This window comes from Mastigoproctus giganteus, chromosome 9, assembly GCF_048544385.1.
Source record: "Mastigoproctus giganteus isolate SK-2022 chromosome 9, ASM4854438v1, whole genome shotgun sequence".
Lineage (NCBI taxonomy): Eukaryota > Metazoa > Arthropoda > Arachnida > Uropygi > Thelyphonidae > Mastigoproctus > Mastigoproctus giganteus.
Genome location: NC_143583.1, coordinates 17,408,473 through 17,434,051, shown reverse-complemented (window position 1 = coordinate 17,434,051; position 25,579 = coordinate 17,408,473). Strand labels below are relative to the sequence as shown.

Below are 25,579 nucleotides of genomic sequence, written 5' to 3'. Positions count from 1 at the left end.
TGCGTAAATCCCACTTCAACACACTGTGATCACTGCCACCTAGTGGTTCATTTATCTGCAGGTTCTTAATGCATGAAGAATCACTACTGATAATCAGATCAAGAGTATTGCTTCCTCTTGTTGCCTCACGAACATGCTGAGGTAGAAAACAATCATCCAATAAATCCACAAAAGCCTTGCTAGTGTGCGAGTGACCAACCCACAAATACTGGGAAATATCTGGGAAATTAAAATCCCCCATTATAAGACTCTCTGATTTACTGGCCCACTCTATTTCCCTGTACAATATATTATTATACTCATCAGAGTCATTAGGCCTATAGCACACTCCTACTCTCAATTTTGATTTCCCTATGCTTATGTCACACCAAACTGACTCGACACTGCCCTGTCCATCGATATCAACTGGCTTCACTTCCTTTGACTTTATGTGTTTCTTAATTAACAGCATAACCCCTCCTCCCCTCCTGTCCTGTCCTGTCTATCCTTTCTATATACATTGTATTCCCCAAATTCCAGTTCCGCATTACTTATATCTGTGTGACACCACGTCTCTGATATCCCAACAATATCTGCCTTTGATGTTTTGAGCAAAACCTCAAATTCATCAAATTTATTTATCAAACTCCTAGCATTGGTGTACACGCAGGTATGCATGCACCTGTTTCTATTCTTAGCTACCCTAACACAACCCATGTGTTTACTTGTAACGCAATGACTACCAGCAGTCTCTGAAATATCCTGCATCTTGTTTTTCAGACTTCTGCTCATTTGAATAGAAGCAGTGCAAGAATCACTTCCACCTCTGCCAGTGGCTACTAAGGTAAGGTGTAAGGTGTATTTAGTGTCAGACGGCACCAGGGGTTTCCCCCATCTCCGCGTAGTTTTCATTGTGGGTGTACCAGTTCACTGGAAATGCCAGAGATTTAAAAGTGTATGGATATTGTATATGTGTAGTGCCGTGTACCGTTGTTCATCTGGTCGTTTAGCCGCTGGACCCCTGCTGAGGCCCAACGTTGCCCCACCTTTGCCCCGTGGAGGCAGACCAGGAACCCAGTAGACTTAAGTTACTCTGGCAGGTCCTGCCACCTAATTTCCTGAGATTTCAGTGGCTAGGACCTAAAAAAAAAAAAAAAAAAAAAAAATAAATAAATAAAATAAAATAAAATAAAATAATAAAAAAAAAAAAAAAAATAAATAAAAAAAAAATAAATAAATAAATAAAATAAATAAAGAAATAAAATAATAATAAAAGGATAAATAAATAAGATGATAAGAAAAAAAAAAAAAAATGTATTTATATTGCATGCATATATGCATGTATACAAGCACATATATGCACACACAACGTGCATACATGTGCCAACGTTAATCGTGGGGTTGACGTCACTTGAGTTGGGTGCATATATGTGTACATACAAGTACATATATACACACATGCACATATGTACACACAACGTGCATACACATACCAACGTCAATCGTGGGGTTGACGTCGCTTGAGTTGGGCCAGAACGTGGGTGAAGATATTTTGGATGTATTTAAATTTAGGTGTGTGGGACTTCGCTAGCGTGAAGATAGAGAGGGGGGGAAGGCTGAAGACTGGGGGGAGAAAGACAGAAATATGGAGCCAATAGGGAAGACAGCCCCAAGTTTAGTGTGGCATGCCCATGCCCCACCAGAGTGGAAATGAGGGGGGGGCGACGAGAGAATCGTCTCCCCAGGGGAGTAGGGTTTAAAGGTGAAGGGGGCTAGGGTGCCCTCTTCAGGCTGCCGTGAGGCTTTGGGAGCTAAGCTGCAGTTTGTTGTTTGTTGTCTCTATTCTTGTCCACTTGATTCAGATTGGGACACTCATGAGGCAATCCCTGTCCCCCTTTTTTTTTTTTTTTTTTTTTTTTCTCCTCCGTTGATTCTCTTTTCTTCTTCTTTTTTTCCTTCTTTTCTTTATTCCTTTCTTTTCCATTCATTTTCTTTTCTTCCACAGTTTTCTTTTCCAGGAATTGTCTCTGTCTTATGCGATTTATGTTACTGTACTATCAGTCTCGATGTATGGCAATTAACACCCTTCTCCTTGTGAAGAGGTCCTGTGCATACTGGGAGAACGCTCGGTACTCCTCTTCCGTGTCAATGAAGTGATGTTCAAGTCCTTTGGGGAGGTAATGGATTTTCGTGATGAGGGTGCATCTGAGGTCTTCGTATTGTGGGCAGTCGTAAAGCAGGTGGTCCCAGCTTTCGACCTCCCCGCACGTGCAATTTGGGTCATCGACGAGGCAGAAGCTGAACAGTTTCTGGTTGAAGGGTCCATGTCCTGTGAGTAACGAGGTCAGGTGGCCAGTGGCTACTGTTAATCTATTAGTCCTTGTATCCCCCCCCAACTAGCAGTTTTCCGACCCATTTTACAAATCAGCCTAGCCTAAAACAAAGAACCGCAGTTGTTTTGTTTTACGATTGCTATGACCTGCATCTTGCAAGGATTGGAGTGATTTTTGAAAAGGTACAGTACGATGTACTTTCAGTACGGACGCTAAACTATCCACAGCATTACTTTACGAATTGGTTGATGGAATGTTACGAAGAATGATAATCCAATTATTCGTATACAGGTGTAAAAACAACATATGTATTACTTTTAAAAATATTCCTGAATTTCAAATATTATTAATTAATTTACGAATGCAATTAAATTATAGGTGATTTAATATAAGTACTTTAGATAATTACATTTCAAATACTTTTAAATAGTAGGGAAGCAGTCCATATTGCATCAAACTACAAATTTGATGCAGAGGTACGTTGGAAAGACGTATATAAGGCTAACTAATGTTGTTGGAAGTTAATTTGAAGTTTGCTGAGGATGTCAGTGGTATTAGAGAGAAAGATTTCGTAAGGGCTACTTAGTCTGTCAAGATAGGACCGAATGGATCATGTTGGGACATATTCTACTGCGGGAATGAGTGATGATAGTGGTTCACATCTGGCGGATCAGTCCTGAATGGCGAAATTTTCCAATGTGTCACTCAAAAGTTGAATACAAGATACTTCTGAAAGTTGTAAAAGGTCTTTTCTTATTCAATGCTGATATTGCAAACTATCCTTTTTTAATTGATCATGGAATACATATTGAAAGGTTTATTCGTGAAAAATTTGTACTGTTTTATCGTATGGAGCTTTTTTTGCATGTACGATTTTGTAAGGCAAGTGTTTGGGGAGCGAAATTTAACATCTCTTGTGTTTTTTTGAATTTTCTGTTGCTTAAATAAGCTGGAAATAGTTAATATATCGTTTAAAATTCATGTAATATTAGAAATAAAGTAAAAAAAATAAAAATGTACGTTTAAATATCTTTAAAAATAAAAAAAAATAATAAGTGAAATTGAATGATGTTGGTTGCTTTGGGTAGTTGTTGTATGGATTTAATGCTAACGAACATGGTAAACATCGGTGTTTTCACCTCATCACATGACTCGAGTTTACTGAGTGATGTCTGTTGCAGAATACTTTTACTTAGTACGCCGTTCCACCTTCCCCCAGCTGGCGACTAGATCTTGAACAAATCTGCTTAAGTGCGCACAAACCTAATCCATGGGGGCTTATGTACGGTTCTCATATTTTCCTCTTCAAATCCGGGGATAAAATGGCTTCAAAGCAGAACAAACGAAAAGATAAACATATACCATTTTGTTTTTCCTGGACAGAATAAAAGAAATTATGAATTTATTTGATGATTAAGAAAACAAATGAAATTACAGTTTTATTAATATTAAGATTAATTAGATGATAAAAGTAAAATAATTATTAATTTATTACTGTTACAGTCTTCTAGTTATCCAAATAGCAAAAATAAAGACTTCATTCAAAAAACAACTCACTTCTTCAAAGACAACTCACCCCAAAGAGCTGTCTTTGAAACTTATAAAGTCTTTATAAGAAATCTTTGTTATACTTATGACCTGCCATTTATTTAAAAGATCAGACAATGGTTCAGTGGCAGATGACGGAGAGTGGTTATTAATGGACATTGTCCTTAGTTGATAAATGTTATTAGTGCAGTCCCAAGGGTTCAGTGCTGGGCCAATTGTTGTTTTCTATAATTACAGTAGGCTAAATGTCTAAGTTTGCAGATGATATAAAGGTTGAGAGGATGGTTAAATACAGAAATGACTGTATGCTACTGCAACAAGATCTGGAAAAAGATCTATCCAAGCGGTGCAGACAGGGTGTGAAGAGGGCTCATGGGGTTTTGTCAATGATATACAGGAACCTGGCAAGTAGTGATAAGGCGGTGATTATCCCATTGTGCAAGTCAATTGTTTGGTCGCATTTAGAATACTGCATACAGGTCTGGAGGCCTCATTTTTAGGAGGACGTGGAACTGCTGGAAAGGGCGCAGAGAAGGTCGACGAGATTACCATGAAACGCTTCAATTCTGCAAACTGCACCGTCTGGTTAGGTGTTCTGATTGAGGTGTTTAAGGCTTTGAATGGATTGAGAAAGCTCAGTATTGATGGCATTCTTCCCCTTACTCAGACTACACACACAAGGGGGGCATAAATTTAAATTGAGGAAGGATGGTTGCAAGACAAATATGCGTAGGTTTGTTTTCAGCCGGGGGAAGGGGGTTTTGGTTGGTTGATAGAACAGACTTCCATCTGTTGTTGTAGTAGTGGATAGTTTAAATGAATTCAAAGAAGAATTAGACAAATTATTGGAGGCAATAGACAGATGATGTGGATGTTTTTTTCTCTTTTTTTTCTGATGCTTTATATGAGCTTGTAAACTTAATATCCTGCACCATTTGCCACTGCTAATAATAATACTAAATACTACGTTTTAACGGTATTCATTTTCAATTGATTTTTGCGATTTGAAATATGTGAAGAAAAATACAGTGGCTGAAATAGAATATATAATTGTAACTTCAACAGATGAAAATGTGTTAATGATAATAATTACATCAGTAGAACGTAATATATTTACCGTAAACAAACTATTTAGCCAAGAAAGAACATTTACTAGCACATCTTTACAAGCGAAAGCAGAGCTGGGCACAAATAATCAAGGCATCGATCTTTGTTATTTCATAAATTTTAAAAATGATTCATTTTTTGTTGATGATGTTTATAATGGTGTATTATTGAGTTGCAACACGTCACGAATGACCAGTAATCACTAACTTTTATTGAGGAATATTGGTACCATCACTGGATGAGCAATTATTGCATTGAGCTTAAGATGGAACACTCACAAACAAAGTCATGCCTCTTTCTATTCACCGTCATTTGGTATCACCGCTGCCGGCTTTGTCATTTTGCACGTGTCTTGGTTAGTGTTCAGAGTGCTGCCTGCCCTCTACTGGGAAAAGTCACGAACACAGAAATCAATATATAAAGCAGTAGAACACGTCGGTGAAGCACTTCTCTTAGAAACAGTGAACAACGTGGTGTTGTTATCTCATTATCAGGGCATTGGAATTGTCTGGCACGAGGGTGTAGATAAGAATGTTGTCGGTGTGAGTACCGAGAGAGACTCTCTGTAAATTGCCTTCCCCTATCTAGCGTTCATCTACAATAGAAGTTTCCAGATTTGCTCTCAATCAACTTTGTTGCTTCATCGTATGGCGGTTAAAAACAGGAGTGCTTAGGGTTTTATCAGAAGAAAGAGTCTGGCTACAACTTGAGATGATGGTGTTGACCCACTGGACACTTTTAGTCTTTTTGTCTGCCAATACCGGTAAAGGTAAGACGCCTTTTCAATGCAATTTCGTTGCTTTTCCTGAGCATTGTCACAAGATCCGTAAACTTCAGTTTATAATGATGTTTCTTCGCTAACAGGAAGTTCCTTTTGAGAGCCGTTTTAACAGGCGATTCAAAAGGGTTAAAGATTTAACACTGAGGGTATACTTTGTATAATGGGGTTCGTATTAACTTTCTTTGATACTTTAACCAACTCGGTATACTTTAAAATTTAAAGATAATTTTAAATTGGTTAAACTTGATTTCTGTTTAACCATTTTATTTATTTATAAAATATTTTAAAAATTGAATTGAAATTTAACATCAGCTTTTTTTAAATGAAAAGTATTCTTTTAAACCAAATGGATTATTTCATCAATTTGATTTCAATATCAATAAAAGTCGTATTAATTATTTTCAACATGAAATTCAGCCTATTAGTGTTCTGATGTTTCTCTTTTGAATGCAGCATTTAAAAGTAACCAGATTTTCCTTTTGCTCACCAAAATTCTTTCTGTGATATGATATTTTTTTGAGTTCATGTAAACAAGAGAAATAATGATTGCGCAAGGAAACGGGACTAACATAAAAAAATAAGTATCATTACCTCAAGATGTTATTATATTTGTGTCCAGTCCTCTGAAAGTTTGCTTTCAACTACTTTTGAATATGTTCTATTGATCGGGAACATCTGTTTCTAAGCGGATCATTAATTGAAAAGGCGGAAAGTTCTCTATCTGTCTTTTCCTTATCTCTCTCTCTCTTTCTCGCGTGCTCCCAAAAATGAAAAGTTTTTGAATTCAGTCAGGGCCTCGCATAATTTGCATGGTGATTTTGACTATCGGATTTTTGTTTCTACTTTAATATCACGACATTTATGTTTTTGACAACAGCCGACAGCCACATCCATTGCTTTTTCGTTTAAAGCGTTTAAAGAACACAAGACCAACAAATTTGGCTTCCAAATTTTTGTTCGTTATGGATGTTTCCAATTCTTAAGATGCTGTAACCGGATCATAGTGAGTACGTTGGTTAGAAACGATAATTACTGTCATGTTTTATTCATATTTATATGTTTTTTTAGTAAGTAGTTCTTACTCGATTCCATTACGAGAAAATTTTTAAACTGTTGTGTGTAGAAAACAAACAGATTAAAGCTGTGGGAACTTTTAACATTTTGGTATTAACTTCAAGAACGATTCCTTTGATAACATGAAAAGAATATATATTAAGTATAATATTCTTTGAGAGAACGATGCTATGCGCATTTTATATGATTAAAATAATCTCATATTTTACAGAGAGGTACTGGTCTATTTTAAAAACATGTCTGTATGTGTGAATAGGCAATTGTTAGTTTGGAAATGGAATACAGATCCTAATTGAGAAGAACAGCGTCCATAGAAATATCTGTGGTTACAGGCTTTCGATTTTAATTTACCTGTATCTATTAATTTTATTATTATTAGAAATAATATCTGTGATTGCTAATTTAAATGTGGATTTGGCACTATATTCCGAGTCCAACAATTTGGACTGAGTATTATATAGCGCTGGAGAACAGGTTTTAAGAACATGTGGGTAAACTATTAGGACCAGGACAGTTTTTGAATCAAGATTATTCAGGATTTTTTAATTGCTCTTTTCTCAGAAGACTAGGGAGGCGTTGAATGGGAAGTATTCGGTGAGAGAGATTCGCCACAGTAAGCAACAGGAGAGAAAGAGGATGCAACAGCCGTGGAAGTATAGATTGACAGAAGTTGCTGCCAATAACTTTGACAAAAAATCAGATTAGGACAGAAATAAGTTTCCTAATCTTTGTATTTCCAAAAACGAGTTTAGGTTTATTTATAACTAGTTTTCAACTGTTGAGAGCTTAAGTCAAGGCACAAAATGAAACGGCACATTTGGATACAGGCCAATTGCGATATGCTGCATCTTGAATAGCCTTAGCACATTTATTGGAAGATCAATGTTTAAATAACGGACAAAATTGGTGGAATAGGGAATAAAGGATTTCATTCCCACAAAATAATTTCACTGATACATTCTGAGCAATCATTAGAACTGGAAGACTTAAAACAGTAGTCCAACCAAGGATTGAAATCATCCCCGATGATCTGCAATGATCAAATGGGGTGATCCACATTAAATCATTGCAGATAGTTCCATTTCTCATTCTGGTAATACAAAATGACACGAGCTGAAAATGGCCACGTGAGAGAGAGAGAGACAGTGTATTGGAGAAAAACCATCATCACCAAGCTGTGATCTGAGGTGACTAGATTGGTTGGTTTGTTGTTTTATGGTTTTATCGTCAGAACCTTAGAGCACACCTGAGACCGACTAATCAGCCATTGTGAAAAAGGCCCATAAGGATTCCTTGTCATCGATGGGATTCAAACTCGGTCGTTTGTTTCCTCCCTCGTGGGTAACACGATTGGTAGAATCCCCCCCCTCCTCCTCCACACTGCGTGGAAAACAACTGAGTTCGAATCCCGTCGATGAGGTGATTAATTTTTATGGACCTTTTCACAACGTCGCTGAGTTAGTCTGTCTCAAGCGAGGGACTGCATGATTTTTTCTCCCAAAACTCTGCTTGTTCGTCCAGCAAAGAGGTAAATCGACCACAGAACACATGCTGCAATGTACAACGCAATGTGGCCTTAAATTGCTGATGCGCTTAAAACCCTACTACAAGAGCAAGAATAATCTTTTGGCTCCCTCCATATCGTGGACATGTTAAATTGCATCGACTTTTCATCTTTTGTTCATCCAGTCACATAATCCATTCGAACTAGCACTATAAACACATGTGATGCCCACCTTATTCTGGTCGCCTGAAGGGCAGCCAAAAGTGTGCTTGGTAACATTTCCGATTATTCTTCATGATTGTAAGCCGTTGTGATTTAGTTAGCAAGGAGCCGCAAACATAGCAGAATTTTTTTTGTCGATTTTTACCCTTTCGACGTATGATAATCAATATATTTCAGTGATTCACCGGATCTTACCTGAAACAATTAATAACCAAATCATTAAATTATGATATAATTATTATATAGATATATTCAAACAATTACCTAAATATGAATTTATAAACATATATAAATAATAATTAGATTCATTTAATTTAGCTGAATACGTATGAGTATGTGAGTGGTATAATCAGTCGCATCGTGTTCAGGCAATCGGCCTCATCGCAGAAACTAGACGGGCGAGAGGAAAGCCGAAAACATATTTGGAATTAGCATCTGAAGAGCTGTCCAGCACGCATATTTTCTTTTTCAATAAAAAAAAATTTGTTGACTCGTGCAATTAATTCTCCATATGAAATTGTTGATTTAAACAGGTGACAACTTTAAAAATATAATTCAATTATTCAGCGTTATCTGCTACAAAATAATTATTCTTCAGATAAATAAACTGTTGGGGTTCTAAGCAAATAAAAATTCTTCCGTAAAATTTCTACCCCTAAGGTAATCGATAAAATGAAATGGATTTATTAAGGGAAGCATGAATAGATGGTTCTGAACTTTCATTCTAAAAGACATTTTAAGAACACGCATTTCAAATCGCAGCTTAGAGTTTCCATTAACATTAGATACATTAGAAATTGTTGCTTCATAACATAATCAGAGTTGTAGCTACCACGGTGAATTAGCAATGCATAAGGCCTATGTAAACGGAAAAGTCCACAAATCTATTCCGATAAAAAGAAATTATTAATATTCTATAAAGAAAACAATATTAAATAATAATAATTAAATTAATAAATAATTTAATAATTTAAGTGTTTAAACACTTATGCAGTCCCAGTATTAACCTACTCCGTGGGGATCAGAGATTGGACCAACACTGAGCTGGAAGAGATTAGGGGATCGACCAGAATAATGATGAACAAGAGCCGCCAACACCACCCGAAGTTGTCAATCAAGAGACTGACCTTGTCTTTAAAGAAGGGAGGGGATTGACTGATCTCATTGTACAAAAGAAGCAGGCGGTTAAAAATCTGCGGCATTATTTCCACCAATCTACCAAGCCATAAGAAAGATAGACAAACGGCACACAATGCTCAACTTCAACAAGGAGACCACACTCACACAGACAGAAGAAACAAAGACTGAAAGATGAGCGAAGAAGACGCTCCATCGCAAACACTACAATGACCTCGATCAAGACAACAATGGCTTCTAACGATTGGCTCACGAAAGGAACGCTCTTCCCTGAGACAGAAGGATTCATTCATGCCAGCCATCCAAGTTCAGGTAATCAACACCGGGAACTAAAGGAAATACATCGCCAAAGACCCCTGAGAAACAGATGACACATGCCGTCGATGCCAGGAATAAACCAGCACATCACTGCTGGATCCAGGGCGATCACCTGAATGGACTACATTCACAGACATGACCCGATGTCCAGGATAATACATCAGAAGCTAGCCCAAAAATACCAGTTGATCAAAAGAAAGTGTACCGTATTACAAGTACGAGCCTCAGACCATACTAGAGACTTCCACTCACAGACTATACTGGGACCGTGCCATAATAACGGACATGATCCAACACAACAGATCAGACATAACCCTCAAGAAGGAAATGGCTAGTTACCTGATCGACATAGATGACCTCGTATGAAAACATACGAGGAAAACATCAGGAAGTACACAGACCTAAGATAGGAAGTCAAAAGTTATGTGGCATATGGAACAAGTAATGACTATGCCGATCTCTGTCTCAATCACCGGCATGGTGCCAAACAGCCTCCATAAGAACCTAGTAGCAATAGGCCTTCCAGAGAACACTTACAGGAACTCCAGAAAGCCGCGATCCTGAACACCTGTAGGGTACTAAGAGAGTTCCTCAACCAACAGTAATAATAAAAATAATAATAGTAACCTGACACAATCAACCATTTCACACAATTAACCCCGGCGGCTCACATCTGGTGAGTATGGGCTTGGCACACCCAGGGTCCTGAGCTGGATATCATCGTTCTTCTCTTTCTTGGTGATTCCCTTCTACTTTTCTCTCTCTCTCTCTCTCTCTCTCTCTCTCTCTCTCTCTCTCTCTCTCTCTCTCTCTCTCTCTCTCTCAGGGTAACTCGGGAGCTGTCTTTTTTCCTGGTGCAGCATAAGCCTCAGGCTTCCTTGCATTATATGGCTATTATTAATAATAATAATAACCATCCCCATGCACTTGGTACCAGTTTATTTGTTTGTTAAATTGTTTATTTTGATATCCCAACTTTTTAATAGCTTTTTGTAGTTTAAATTTGCTGAATATTACTTAAAATATATATTATAAATAATATTTTTTTAAAAGTAAGACATTGGCGTTTCGTTTTAAATAAAAATAGAGAGACCCTTTGGTGTTCTTTGCATCGGGCAACCAAAATTCTAGCTACGTACTGTATATAATATAGTATAGTACAGTATATCGTTACGAGCTTAATACATATGATATATTCAAAATTATGACAATAAATAGGAATATTATATGCTAACATTATAATACGAGCTATATTTATTCAACTTAGGATTACAAATTCAAATTACTGAGGGGGGTGTAGTTTAGACTGAACTAATTAGAACTAATTAGTTCAGTCTAAACTCGTAATACTCGCAAGTTGCCTCTATAGGCAGTTGAGGCTGACAGCTCACGGCAGGTCAAAGCTCAACTGCATACATACCTGCGTGAAGAGAAAGTGAAATACAGTAAGTGCATTATTATTATGGCTATTATCTTTTTGGCAGGTGCAGAAAATTCCAGGGCTTTCTTGCACCATATAGCTAATAATAATAATAATAACCGGGGTCCAAATTTTGTTCTTTGTGTTTTCATTACTTGTTGACCTAATCTAGTTTGAAGGGCTTTTTGATGTTTTACAAAATTTCGGCAGTGTTTTCTAACTGCCTTCTTCGCCAAGTTTACAAACGTACCTCCAACAATCAGATACCCAGATGAATACAGGCTTGGATATCTGCCATTACACTCAGAAATGGATTCTTAATAAAGTTCAACCAAGGAAGATTTCTCATATCTTTTCTGAGCACAGCAGGTTAGTATAGTAATCATATTGATATCTACTGGAGAAGATTCAGCAATCCACCAGTCGATCTCCATCGACCTGTTGACGATCCCCTCACTAATCTGTTATTGACCATATTTCCGTTTGCCAATCTTTTCGACAAATAAGGTTTCAAAGTTAAACAAAAAACTCCGATATTGTCAGTGATAGAGATCCGGGAACTTATCGCCTACAGATAGCATTATATTTTATAGAAAAGTTTCTGAAAACCTTCAAAGTCGGCTGTTTTGAACATTGTTATAAATTAGATCTTCAGTTCAGCAACAAATATATGATCTGTTATTTTCATTTCGAATGATGAATAGCTGGGATTATTCAGTGTAGTTTTCACTTCAAATAAAATGTCAACCTAGGGGAATCTCTTTTATACAGAGAAATCATGGGTTAATATATCACGAAAATAATTGCATTAATATATTTGAGGAGAAATTAAACCGAATTGCAGAAATCAAAAATTTATTATAAAAAATTATAATAAATTTTAATTTTTTTTTAAAATTAAATGGTGCCTTATCTGCTGCAAGAAAAATTCCTTCATTACTTTGAAAAATTTTAAACTTCAGGGTAAACCATTACATTATATTATTTGTTTGCTTGTTTTTCAATTCTACAGACTATTCCATTTTACCACCAAATTTTAATTTCTTGATAAGGCTAATAATATTTATAATTACCAAAGTATTATACAACTTACATCTTGGGATATTACTGTTATGCAACAGCCAACGGTTGAATAAACAGGATTGTTTGGAATCCATTTCTTTCGCCTGCGATGTGTATTTGAAGATGTAAGTACACTTTATGATTCCGAGCACTCTGGATAGAATCATAAAGAGAAACTTTATGATTGTATTCCGAGAGCTTAAAAGGGTATTGGATGTATTAAATTCTTTTACTTCTACTAAAATCCGTTTACTAAGAAATAAAACATGCTACACGGTAACCGTCAACAGTCAATAAGCCGCTCTACACAGTTCGATCCCTGATCTCATTAAATTCGATACCGTGCGTGTGGGTTGTAGTTAAGAATAAACCTTCGTTGGCTGCATGCAAATGTCAGATATCTTCCCATATGGGATTTCAAAACGCATTGGAAAATAAAGGAAAGAAAGAAAAGGTAGTTCCCGGGGAGCAGTTTTTGGATTTTGACAGTCTGAAAAGAGATCATAAATGTATGCACACATTTACGTTTATGCATTTCGACAAAGTTGCGTTAAATGTGAAATCCCAAATACATTTCTTCATCTACAGACCATGAAAATTTCAAACTATTCCCAGTTTTAACAAGGTCAGGTCATTGAACTCGGTGCTTATTACTTTCAGTGGTGTTGGAGAATTATTATAGTCTATAGAAAATATCTTCAATATTAGATACCGCAAAAAAACATACATCATTCATTAAATTGATTACGTGATATTATCGAATGCTGACTGGTTATGTTTGATACAGACTACCTTGGTCAAAAATCTCACCACATCTGAAATCGGCTAATTCAGCCCCTATTGAAAAGGGTTTGAAATTTCCTCGAAAGCTGTGTACTCTTTATCCACAAAGCTACTCAATCTCCGGCTGCTTGATTTCCCGTTGGTGTGACCTCATCCTCTTCGGTAGTCATCTATTGCGCATCTAGTTCTTTCAACGTGGCTTTAAATAGCCAATTTAGACAAACGTCCAGCAGTTGCAGTATCGATATCAGTCCTCCAGGGATGATAACTGGATCTGTATTTATACTGTTGAGCGCATTTTTCACTTCTTGATGTATGCTCATGGGATCTGTCTAAAACGAAAATGCTACGGTGATTTAATAGAGCTCTTAGACGATTGTCACACTTGTTTGATCCAATCTATGATCACAGCATCGTGAAGCCACTCTGACTGCTGTGCACAATTACCCTTTTAAATTGACTTTTGATAGTCTTTCTATGGTGGCCTAAATTTTCTCGCCCGCCGTGTTGTATAGTACGGTGCTCCGCCGTTTCTCGTCATAGGTGCACGCACCGGAAGACTGGGGAACAGAGCACCCCTCCCCTCCAAGAACAATTTGTTTAATGTTATGTAATAATTATACTGTCACGTATAGACTTGTAAAAGCTGTTAATGCGGAATGTACAAGTCCCCCCCCCCTCCTAAATAAAATTTCTGGGTGCGCCACTGTTTCTTTGCCACGAGTTCTTATGACAACACTCTTTTATTATTATAAAATAAATTATCTTTATTTCTGCTAAGTACGGTGGATAGTACTTGAAATAATAAAACTTATCACAGGACATGTCAGGGAATTTTACATTTAGGCAGACTATGATAAATATGATGAAATAATATTGTAAAAAATAAAGGTTATATAAGAAATTATTAGTTACACAATAAGAAAGTGTACATAAAATAAATAGGAAAATATAAAGAGAACAAATACGAACATCGTTGCATATTACAACTGAAAGCAATGGCAGTAAAGGTGAATCAAAATAGCCAAACCAAAGATTATGCTCTAACGAACAACAAATGAGAAAATCATTTCGTTTCAGCTCAAAATCACAGCACTGCACGAATAGGAGATGTGGATGGCTGATTTCATCATTTGTTAATCCAACACAGTTTAAACAATAACATTAGGAAAGAGTTATTCCAGGTGAACAAAAGCAATCCACTCTAGGAGAATGCAACGGTACTCTTATCAGTAGCCATCTTCAGCAGGTTAATTTCAAGACGCAAGAGTGCCTGTATTTTTGGAAGTGCTTGGGCAGTAAGAAACGATCACACAGTTTCAGACAATTGTATTTCAGGATTAGTGTAGGATTAGACCTAAATATGGCAGAAGGTTTGTGCTGTGACAGAAATCCCAGCTCTTCGGGACGTTTGTCACTTCTATGAACATTTTTACAATAGTCATTAAACGCCTGATGTCAATTAACTTTGGGAGCCAGGTTCATTTAGCTGTTCAGCCATGTCCGTGGTTCTAGTGAGCAGGTAGGCGATGCTTATTAGTGGCCCATTTCAGGGTTCAGTATTCACTTGCGAATACCGATTTTTGTATGGAGGGCGAAGCGCATGCTCAAATTTCAGCAGGATATAAAATAACCGGATTAACTGTAGTTTGCGTATACACTCCCGCTTAAGCGTTTTGGAATCACAGAGTATTACAACAGTTTTCATTAATTTTTTTTTAATTAGCTATGACAATGTAAGGTTTAATATAAAAAAAAAACCAACCTACGAAATATTTTAAGATTTTTTTTTATTAAATATTGCAAAAATTACAGCAAAATTGTTAATAACTATACTGATTTTTCATCAAAATATCCTCCATGAGATTTTATCACTGCCGTACACAGACATACCATTCTGGCGATTAATTTTATAATAGTGTCCTGACTAAGTGTCTAATAGTGTCTTGGCTAACATCATTCTACGCGATCTGCAAGGTTCAGCATAAATTTTGTTAAGATGGGCAGACTTCCCTGAATTGACGGTCTAGATCGTTGTTTCCCAACGTGTGTCCCACGCCCCACATGGGGGAAATTTGATTGTTCAGGGGGGCAATTCAAAAATTGCTCGTCTAGAGTTTAAAACAACCGCCTACTATGATTTAACTTGTACAAAAGAAGAATTGTTGGTATCTCAATTTGAAATAAGCATTCGTTAATTCTACTTTCTATAGAGCCGCACTTGAAAGTTTGAAGTAATATCAACTACAGTTTACTCGGAGAGTATTGCTTACTATGCCTAGTGAAGGAATAGTACGTACTGTATTGGACGATTGCTTATGGTATGCGCAATGCGCAAGCAAAGTGTCTACTGTAGCCTACCGCAAACTCCGCATGTTATATAAAATAGGTAATTCCTTTCATACAAACGCTCGTTTGGGCGTCGTGACTGTACATTTGGATAGGTTTGGCGATTTCAGATTAAAATAAAAAATTACTTTGTCCGCGCACAGAATTATTATTAATGAAGAACCGTGATACACAATGGTATGTATTTGTCGTATATGTATATTTCTGTGGTCTCAGCAAATAAGTCCAAAAACTCGAATTTGCGGGGGAGGAAAAATAAACTTCACACTCTCATATAAACACGCATATATTCGAATATACAAATATTTATTACTCACGCTAAAACTACAATAACGAGGATATCTGCCTGTCACATAATAGTAAATAATAAATACTTGATTATAGTGCACTTATCTCATTTTTGACAAATTAGACTTATCTGCTTGTTCACAGAGACCACAGATTTAATAGCCCGAATTCAGTAATTTGTGTGATTTATTCATTCAGAAGCGTACTAATAATTAATTTTGATATATTAAAATAAAATAAAATTAACTTTAATCCGTAGTTTATTTTTAGTTTTTGATTTATCTTATATTTATTTCATTTCAGTTGCACAGTAAAATGAGTAGTGTAAGTAAAAAAAAAGTTCGTCAGTATTCAGAGGAATACTTAAAATTTGGTTTCATACCCGCTGTCCACGATCAAAGGTCACCTTTTTGTCTTTTATGCCAACAATGCTTGACCAACGAATCAATGAAGCGAGGTCGTCTTGAGGCCCATTTGAAGGCGAAACATAATGCTCGTGTAAATTCAGATTTAAATTACTTTCAAACTTTAAAGAATAATTTTGAAAAAAGAGCAACATTAAAGTCTGTTTATTGCTCATACTGCAACTGTCAATCGTACTCTTGAGGCTAGTTATGAAATTTCTTTACTCATTGCTAAATCTGGGAAAAATCATACTATAGGAGAGAATTTAATCAAACCATCAATATCAGCATTTCTTTAAACAGTTCTGGAAAAAGATGACAAAGACGTGAAAGCTATGCCACTCAATAACAATACTGTTAGCAGAAGAATAGATGAAATGAGTGAAGATATTGAAATACAACTTGTTGGAAAGCTGAAAACAAGAAATTTCTCAGTGCAAATGGATGAATCAACTTTGAGAGACAGTGAAGCCGTGCTGATAACTTATGCAAGATAAAGGTAATTTTGCTGAAGAAATGTTATTCGGTAAATCATTAGAGAGCACCACTACCTCCAAAGATATATATATATATATATATATATAATAAGCTAAAAAATTACTTAGATGACAATAATATACCAATGAAAAATATAACATCTTGTGCTGCAGATGGTGCTCCTAATATGATGGGCAAGAAAAATGGCTGCTTAAAATTGATGAAAGATGAGAATCCAGAAATGCTTCTTGTGTATTGTGTTATTCATAGGGAAAACTTGGTAGCTAAAAATATTTCGCCTGTTCTTAATGAAGTACTAAAATCAGTTATAAAGTGTGTCAATGCTATTAAAGCTAATGTCAAATGTGAGCGTCTCTTCAAGCTTTTTTGTGAAGAACAAAATGCAGACCATGTGAGAATTTTACTTCACACTGAAGTAAGGTGGTTCTCGAAAGGAAACTGCTTGAAAAGATTTATGGAACTATTTGATACTATTAGCGACTTTTTAAGTGACATACCTGAAATGAAGCATCTGTTAACGATCGATGGTAAAGCATTTGTGAGTTGTTTAGCCGATATCTTTGAAAAACTAAATATATTAAATAAACAACTTCAAGGAACAAATAAAACTCTCGTCGATGCAAAAGAGAAGATATTTGGTTTCATTACATTTATTGAATTGTAACAAAAATTTTGAACAGTTTCGTTGGCTGCAAAAATGTGAAGTGACTGATACCGCTGTACTTGTTATTGTCTGTCCTCTGATTTAAAACAAATTGATTTTCCAACCTGGATGATGCAATCAATGTTAATGGATTTGTCTGATGTATCAATGCAGTACCAAGAAGAACTCTCAGAAATGCAAAATGATGAGTCAGTTAAAACTTTATTCAATATAAAAGGAGCGATGGCATGGCTTTGTGATGAAACAGAAATTAAATACCCAAATTCAACCAACTTTGCAAGAGAGCTATTGTTACCGTTTCCATCTTCATATTTAGCTGAATGTGGATTTAGTGCCATAAATGATTTGTTACTAAAGAAAAGAAATCGACTGGATATCACAAAATGGGGAGACTTGAGACTGAAGCTGACTAAATTGGAGCCCAATATAAAATCTCTCTGCGGCAAGCATCAAGCACAAGGGTCTCACTAAATTTAGTGCCCTCATCTGGAAGTGACTTCACATGGAATGTTGAAATTATTAAACAATTAAATAATAATTATTAAAAATTAAAATATTATAGAAAAATCTTTCATATAAATTATTTTGTACTTGAATTTTAGTTGTCTATTATATGTTTAGAAAATTTACTTACTGTTTTTTTCTTAATAATTTCCTAATGATTTCTTCCTAAAACCTAAGTCTTGTGTCCTGAACAAGTTGTAATTAGGCTTAATTTAGGGAATAATTCAATTTTTGAATATAAAAAATATGTTACATAGGGGGCATCAGAATTTTAGAAAGACTTAGGTGGGGCATGGTAAAAAAAAGGTTGGGAAACACCGGTCTAGATGCTCTCATCAAAGCTCTATTGGTTTTAGGCCAGGCTATTGGGGTGGCCACATCATGATTTGCAATACGCACTCCTGTTGTTTAGTTACTAGAAAGTTCCTGCCCAGCTTAGGGCTGTGCTTCGGATTATTGTCTTGTTGTAATATAAACTTTCTTACACAAAATCGAAGTCCGCAGGATATTGCATTATGTTCAAGAATGCTTTTATGGCCGTCTTTTCTTAAAATTCCTTCACCTTTGACGATGTCACCCACATCGAAAAAGGACAAGTAACCACAAATCCCAATGGAATCACCACGGCGCTTGAATAGGCACTGAACAATGTGGCACAATTTTTTCCTTCAGTCGAATGTCTCAAGTAAACGCTACCCTTGGGTCCAAATTCAAATTTGGATTCATTCGTTAACAGTAAGTATTTCCACTCTTCAACTGTCTAATATTGATGGCTCGTAGCCCAAGTCAACCGTTTCTTTCGATTTTCCAGTTTTAATAAACTTTTTAGGACCGCTGCACGACCATGAAGTCCTGATTTTTTAAACAAGCAGGACTTCATGGACGAAGTTTTACAGTAGACGTAACTTCATGAGATCTAGTCTACTGTTGCTCCTTAAGAGTTTACAGGTGTGCCCTCTGGTTATTGGCTCACTACTCATGAGAGTATTTCTTCTCATTCATTTCACTAATACCTTTAGAACCTTATGCACTTCAAAAAAAAAAAAAAAAAAAAAAGTCCTCTTCTCCTCTTAAATTGGCTATTTGCTAAGCTGTGCGAACTCCAACTTCTAACGGTTCCTCATAGAGATAACGTTTAGATCTCTCTTCACCAATATTTTCATATTGTTTGTATGTTCCCCAAAAGTTCTATATCTTTCTTTAGATGTAGCTTCCAGATCTGGGTACAATATTCCAAGAGTGGTCACACCATTATATTACAGAGAGAGATAATGACATCCCTCTCTATTAGCAAAATATGTTAAAACATAGCCAGAACACCTTGCGCCCTTCTCGCTGCCTATTTATATTGCATGTTGAACTTCACGTTATTCTGTACCGTTACGCCAAGTCTTTGGTTGCGTCCCCTGTTTCCTCCATTATTAATATCATTTAGTAAAATAAGAAACAAGAGCGGCCTAAGCATGATCCCTAAGGGTCTACTTCATCCCACTCTGAAGAATACCCATTTACGAACACCCTCTGCCTGCTGTCCTTAAATCATTCGCTCATCCACTGATGACTTTTCTCTGATGTCCCAATAATCGCTTAGCAGGAACTTAAAAGTCCAGATATGTTATGTAATATTTTTTTTATTGCATTCAATTGTTTCATAGTCTCGTCTTAGTAATTTTGAAGATTTATTACAAGAGATCTCCCCTTCATGAATTATGCCGAGACCATTCTTATCGAGATGGTCCTGTTTTGTGTCTTTAACCATAGACGCCATAACATTGCAAACTACAGAAGTCAAACTCGCTGATTTAAAATTTCTCGTCGCTTTTTGGCTCCACCCTTATGGATTATGAAAACATTGCTGCTTTCCCAGTCCAAGGAAATAATCTCTGATTATATTGATAATCTCATGAAAGTTAGTTGTACTCGGGTGGACAGAGCAGAAAACCACAAAATTAAACTGTTTCATGTTCTGCAGTGTCAAAAAATAAAAATAAAACAAAAAACGAACAAGCTTTAAGAAAAAAATCTTCATCTTTTCCTGAAATATTCATGAAGAATATACCTTTCCTTAACTCCTTTACTCTGTTTTCTTCAAATTCGTAATTACTTCCATGAGGTAAACAAAATTATAAATTAAAACGTCATTTAAATCACCAACTGTCAAATAATTTCTGTTTTGTGGAAAATCTTTAAACAACTTCAACAGGTATTCCAATTTAACTTAATAAAGGCAATATCTGTCCATTTAGACTGGATTCTTCTTCCTTCTTCAACTCAGACATCATTACTTGTAAACCCCGTAACGTGACATACGCGAACATATGAAAATTCAACTATTTAAAGCGCTTAATGCGATAAACTCACAGTCTACTCCATGTCGGCCTACAACTCTAAGAGCTTTCTTTATTCTTCTGTTTTTTTTTTCTTCTTTTTTTTTGTAATTGCGTAAACAATGTCTCTCTTACATTTTAGTATAACTGGATGTACATCAGTCCCTTGGGCTTTACGCTTTGTTATACTAGAGAGTTTTTCAAATAAACGCTACTCTGATGTCATTATGACACTTATTACAGTAGTTAAACTCGACTTCACTACTTCATGGTATCACAGATAATGTATTTGCATACGAAGCCATGTTCCTCGTTATTAGTTCTCTTCGCCAGGAATTTTCATACTCTGTTTTTACTCCATCAGTGGTCTTATTATATATTTGCGTATACTTATCGTAGGAAGCAGTTGTAAGGTATAGATCTTACAAATTTAAATAAGAATATTTGTTTTTGCTAAAAGTAAGGTTAAAGTTTGAAGAACGCTAGATTTAGTAATGGACAGTTTTAAGCGTGGGAATTAAAAATAGTAGCAAAGGGGTAAACAAGTAATTCAAATAATACAAGAGAGCAACAGGGACAGCAGGAAAGGGGTTTGTTTGTTTGTTTGTTATTTGGTTTTTAGGAGCATTAGCAACTAAGGCCAAATTGCTCCGGGATATGCGGTGGTCATTCCCTCACCTTTCCGCATCCTCCGTAGTTGGTGGTGACGAGCTCGAACCCCGGTCTAATCAAGAATCGTGTGCTACGCACTGCTGCTCCTTCCCACCTGGCTACGGAGGCGCCTAGGAAAGGGGTGCCATTCGAGAACAGGCGTGAAGGGGTTGCTTAAGGAAGAACAATACGACGTGAAACGGGATTATAGGAAGCGTCTCTTTTGATCTATGACACCGTTAGAACCAAAACAGGAAATGAGTGGACGTCCAGCGTTCGCGTCAAAATAAAATGTCGTCAGGCTGACTGATATTTGGGTGTTCGGATACATTTAGAGGGAAAGGTGTGAAACGAAAATGAGTGTTTTTGGAGGATACCGGCAAACATGAAAGGGTGATACTGCCGTGTGAAAAAAAATAAATAAGAAAGTTCTAGAACGGGTTGGTTTTTGCGCTAGGGAGACAGCTTGGGAGAATTGTGTTAGCAAACAGAAAGGAATGGAAAAATTAAACAAAAAATGGGGATTGGTTGGAGTCCTTGGGGGAGACGTTCCAAACTTGAGGGGAAGAGTAAAGTTCGGGCAGAGAAAAATTGAGAGAGAGAGAGAGAGAGCATTCTGTGTCTGACTTCTGTGTGATGTGGCCTAAGGGGAGAAGGTCGTGAGTTGCGGGTTGGAATAGAGGTAGGCCCTTGTGAAGAGTCTGAAGGAAACCTCGCGAGGGAACTGCTCATGGGTTCTAGTGCCGACCGCAGAGAATGAGTCAAGTATGTACTCCTGTGAATATATCGTCTACACAAAAGGTGCGTCATGTCAAGAGTGCCCCAGAAGTGAACGCAAGCCAGTATGCCTCGAAGGAAAACCGGAGTGCCCAAGAAACTGAAGTAAGCCAGTCAGCCACGCAGGAAACCTGAACGCAAGGACATTGGAAGTAGCGGCGATGCCGGAAAGTAAGTCTGTTCCTTGTTTTTCTATTGAATCCTGAACTCAAGGACTCATAACCTAGCTCTGTAAGCCATTGAGTGATAGTCCTTGTAAAAGAAATGAACATTCCTGTTGTTAATTATTATGAATAAATGTAAGGGTGGCTCAGGAGTAGTAAAGGGAAAGTAATAATATAAAGGAATTAGCAAAGAAATTATATTTATAAGGGTAGTACTGTAAGGATAGGTTAACCTATGTCATTAAATTAGGCCAAGTGCCAAACAAGGGGCATCTCCGTTGCCAGGTGGGCAGGAGCAGCAGTGCGTAGCACACGCTTCTTGAATAGACCGGGGTTCGAGCCCGTGACCACCAAATACAGAGGATGCGGAAAGGTTAAGGAATGACCACTGCATATCCCCGGAGCAATATGGCCTTAGTTGCTAATGCTCCTAAAAACCAAAACAACAACCAAACAAGGTAACATATCAAATGAGGTGTAAGGAGAAATAAATTTTATTAATAGAAAAACCTCCGAGTAAAGAGGGATGACTAATATGATAACTTGGGTGACTAAGATGATAATTAAGGTAGAATGGGTGAACTATAGGAATGTTATTGAGATAATAGAGTACCAGATGTAATACGCTTCATGTGTTAAGAGTCTAGAAAAAAAAAAGATTCTAAAGAGGTAATAAGAGCTGAAGTAAATATTATTGATGTAAGAGAAAGACAGAAAAGAAATTGGTAAGGTAAGAGAATGATTGAGTAATCATTGTGGAGTCAATTTTATGTAAAATGCAATTTATACAAACTGATGTTAATAATTCGTATATCTTGAGGAGAGAGAGAGAGAGAGAGAGAGAGAGAGAGAGAGAGAGAGAGAGAGATGTAGCAGCATGGTTTACATATGTATATGGGAATTGCGATGTTTGTATGTAATTATTTGTTTCTTTTATGTAAATGTTGTTGTTGTATGCTCATTAAAAGTTTGTTAAATTTTGTAAACAAAATGTGTGGCATTAATGTTCTGCTAACAACCGCTTTACGCACCCTAGAAATTGGAATTTTATGAAAATTGTTGTCAGATTTGCGTATGGGGGGGGGGGGATGTTAAAGACGTCAGTAGGGTGTTCAGAGAATTGCAAATAATAAGATAAAAAATAAAATGCATCCCCCCACACAGTGTCATGCAATAGCCTATAACTATCTGGTATCTTTTTAGTTTGGTCAATTGAATATGGATACGTATAGATTAACACAATGGTTTTAACAGATAATATTTGCAATAGTTGTAGTAAATTCTCATCATAGGAATTCTCATCCCTTGGAATTCTTATGGCTCTCTTGGAATTCTCATCCCTTGGAATTCTCATCCCTTGTAAGTTCTCCTTCATAACATTATGACGACAAGTAATCCCATAACGCGAACCCAAAATCAATTTTTTATTAGTCACCAGCTGCCATACTTAACCCTTCCTTCATTGAACTAAATTCATATTCTTCCTCAAAAACTAATCGATTTAAAGGAAGTCATAATCACATAACGGTGGACTGCTTCTTGCCGTACTCCATGATACCCACACATAGCTAAATCTATGGAACGGGGCTTAACGTTACCTTACGTTAATATCCGGACACCTGCATATCTACACATAATCTTTATTCACAGGAAAACTAATAAGTGTGCTGAAACCTTTAGCTCTTATGACAACCTCTAGTCTCCATGGAACACTCTACGCCACTTTTCTGCAAATCAAATTTCCTCCGATATTTTCCGTCATTCGGCCTTGAAATCTGCGAACATGAACCTGATGATCCAATTCATCCCGGAAGATCACTGTAGCATTAAAGTTAATCCAATTTTTTGACCATCAGGTCCTCAAACCACTCCCTCCCAACTCGAGCAGTATGACATGGAGCTTATGACACGAATGCTGGTATAGGCTTCTCAGATGTCCTATCACAGCATAAGTAACACATCATTTTCCAGGAAGTCTAGACAGACCGCAGAATTTTTGAATTTTTTCCTAAACAACCAATTTTCCCAAGTCAAACCGTTAAAAAAAGGCTCCAGCCCATCACGCTATTCCATCCCGAAACTTGAGCCCTCGTGAGTAGCACAGTTGGTAGAATCGCCATCCTCCCCACATCAGGTGGGAAAGACCTGACTTTGACTCGTGTCGATGATATGAGGAGTTTGTTTGTTTGTTGTTTTGTTTTTTAGGAGTATTAGCAACTAAGGCCATATTGCTCAGGGGATATGCGGTGGTCATTCCCTGACCTTTACGCATCCTCCGTATTTGGTGGTGACGGGCTCGAACCCCGGTCTAATCAAGAAGCGTGTGGTACGCACTGCTGCTCCTTCCCATCTGGCTACGGAGGCGCTTATGAGAAGTTTTTATGGGCCTTTATTACAACGTGGTTAGTCGATCTAGGGCGAGGGTGGCATGGTTTTTTGTCCCGGAAACTTGAATTTTTCGTCCAGCAAACAAAAAATCGAATACAGAACACATGCAATTTACAGACAATATATACCGAGCAATATGGCCTTAGTCGCTGTTCTGATGCTCGTAAAACCCTACTATTACCTCCAGACTTTATTGTCAAAATGATACAGTCCAACAGATAACTTTCTCAGGGTATCCATCGCACTCAAGCACAACCATCAAAACTGGTAAAATATGTACCGTGACTCGTCACTTCATAGCATCGCTTTTCATTGGTCGAAGGTTCACGAACAGCAGGCCTTATACCAAGATGAGCGGCATCTGGCATTAATCAAAGTGATTAGGGGGTTTGTGAACAGCTACACGACAGTGCAAACTTATATCATGCGGGATGTCCTAATCGGATGATCCATTTCAGTGTTCACTGTCACATTACGTCAGTTTCGGTTTTCCAGGTCGTTTCGTAACGATTTCAATACACACTCCGCCTTTGGCAGCTGGATGAAAAACTGGAGGTTTCATCAGAAAATCCAGTTTCCCATCCGAGCAAAAATCACGCAACCTTCTTCCGGAGATTGACCAGCCCGATTATGGAGTGAAAAAAGCACATAAAATTTGTCCCGTTCCGATTGGGATTCAAACCCATATCTTTTCTATACAGTGTAATTTTTTCTTAAATGGGTGCCTAATCTGAACATCTAACACAGGAAAGAACGAAATTAGCCAAGAGAAGTATTGGTGAGCTATTATACTCTATTTCAAGATATCGACGCATGCTTGTATTGACTAATAATTTTTGTGATAGAACGTTATTCTGACGTCATGGACTAATTTTGGCCATGCTGTATAGAGCTACTTTTAAAGTTTTACTAATGACTGTAGTTTCCTGATATATTCCCAGTTTAAACACATTATCAGCTCGCAATGAGTGATTTAAGTTTAAACACAGCGATAATCAACCAACACGAATCGATTCTCATTCGCTTATCTTACACGCAATTGTCTTCTTGTTCAATAAAAGGAGGACAAGACGGTACGGAAATAGCCGGCTTGTTTCATTAAAACTTCTAACTCAAGGTCACTGAGATAATCTAAGACGTTAAAGAACCAATAGTTGGGCACAATTTCCCTTGAAACGTGCTTGGAAAAGACTTTAGTAGGTCGCACCTACCGCAAAATATTTTTTGTGTGAACTGTGGGAGTAAATGCGATCTCAGTTGACCCCGGTCAGTGCAATTCTACAAAATTGAAAAGAAA

General features: G+C 37.0%; 1 protein-coding gene across 2 annotated transcripts in view; it reads left to right on the top strand.

Moving 5' to 3' along the window:
- The window catches only part of LOC150080059 (protein turtle-like), an 886,305-nt gene that overhangs the window by 255,211 nt on the left and 605,515 nt on the right, over positions 1–25,579 (top strand). The window contains exon 1 of one of the 2 annotated variants that reach the window (XM_090381139.1): positions 5,617–5,736. The exons of the other annotated variant lie outside the window; for it this stretch is intronic. Within the exon in view, the coding sequence (XP_090237265.1) occupies positions 5,679–5,736 (58 nt within the window). The 5' untranslated portion in view covers positions 5,617–5,678. Of the gene's footprint in view, positions 1–5,616; positions 5,737–25,579 lie in introns of those variants that run through there. 2 annotated transcript variants of the gene reach the window in all.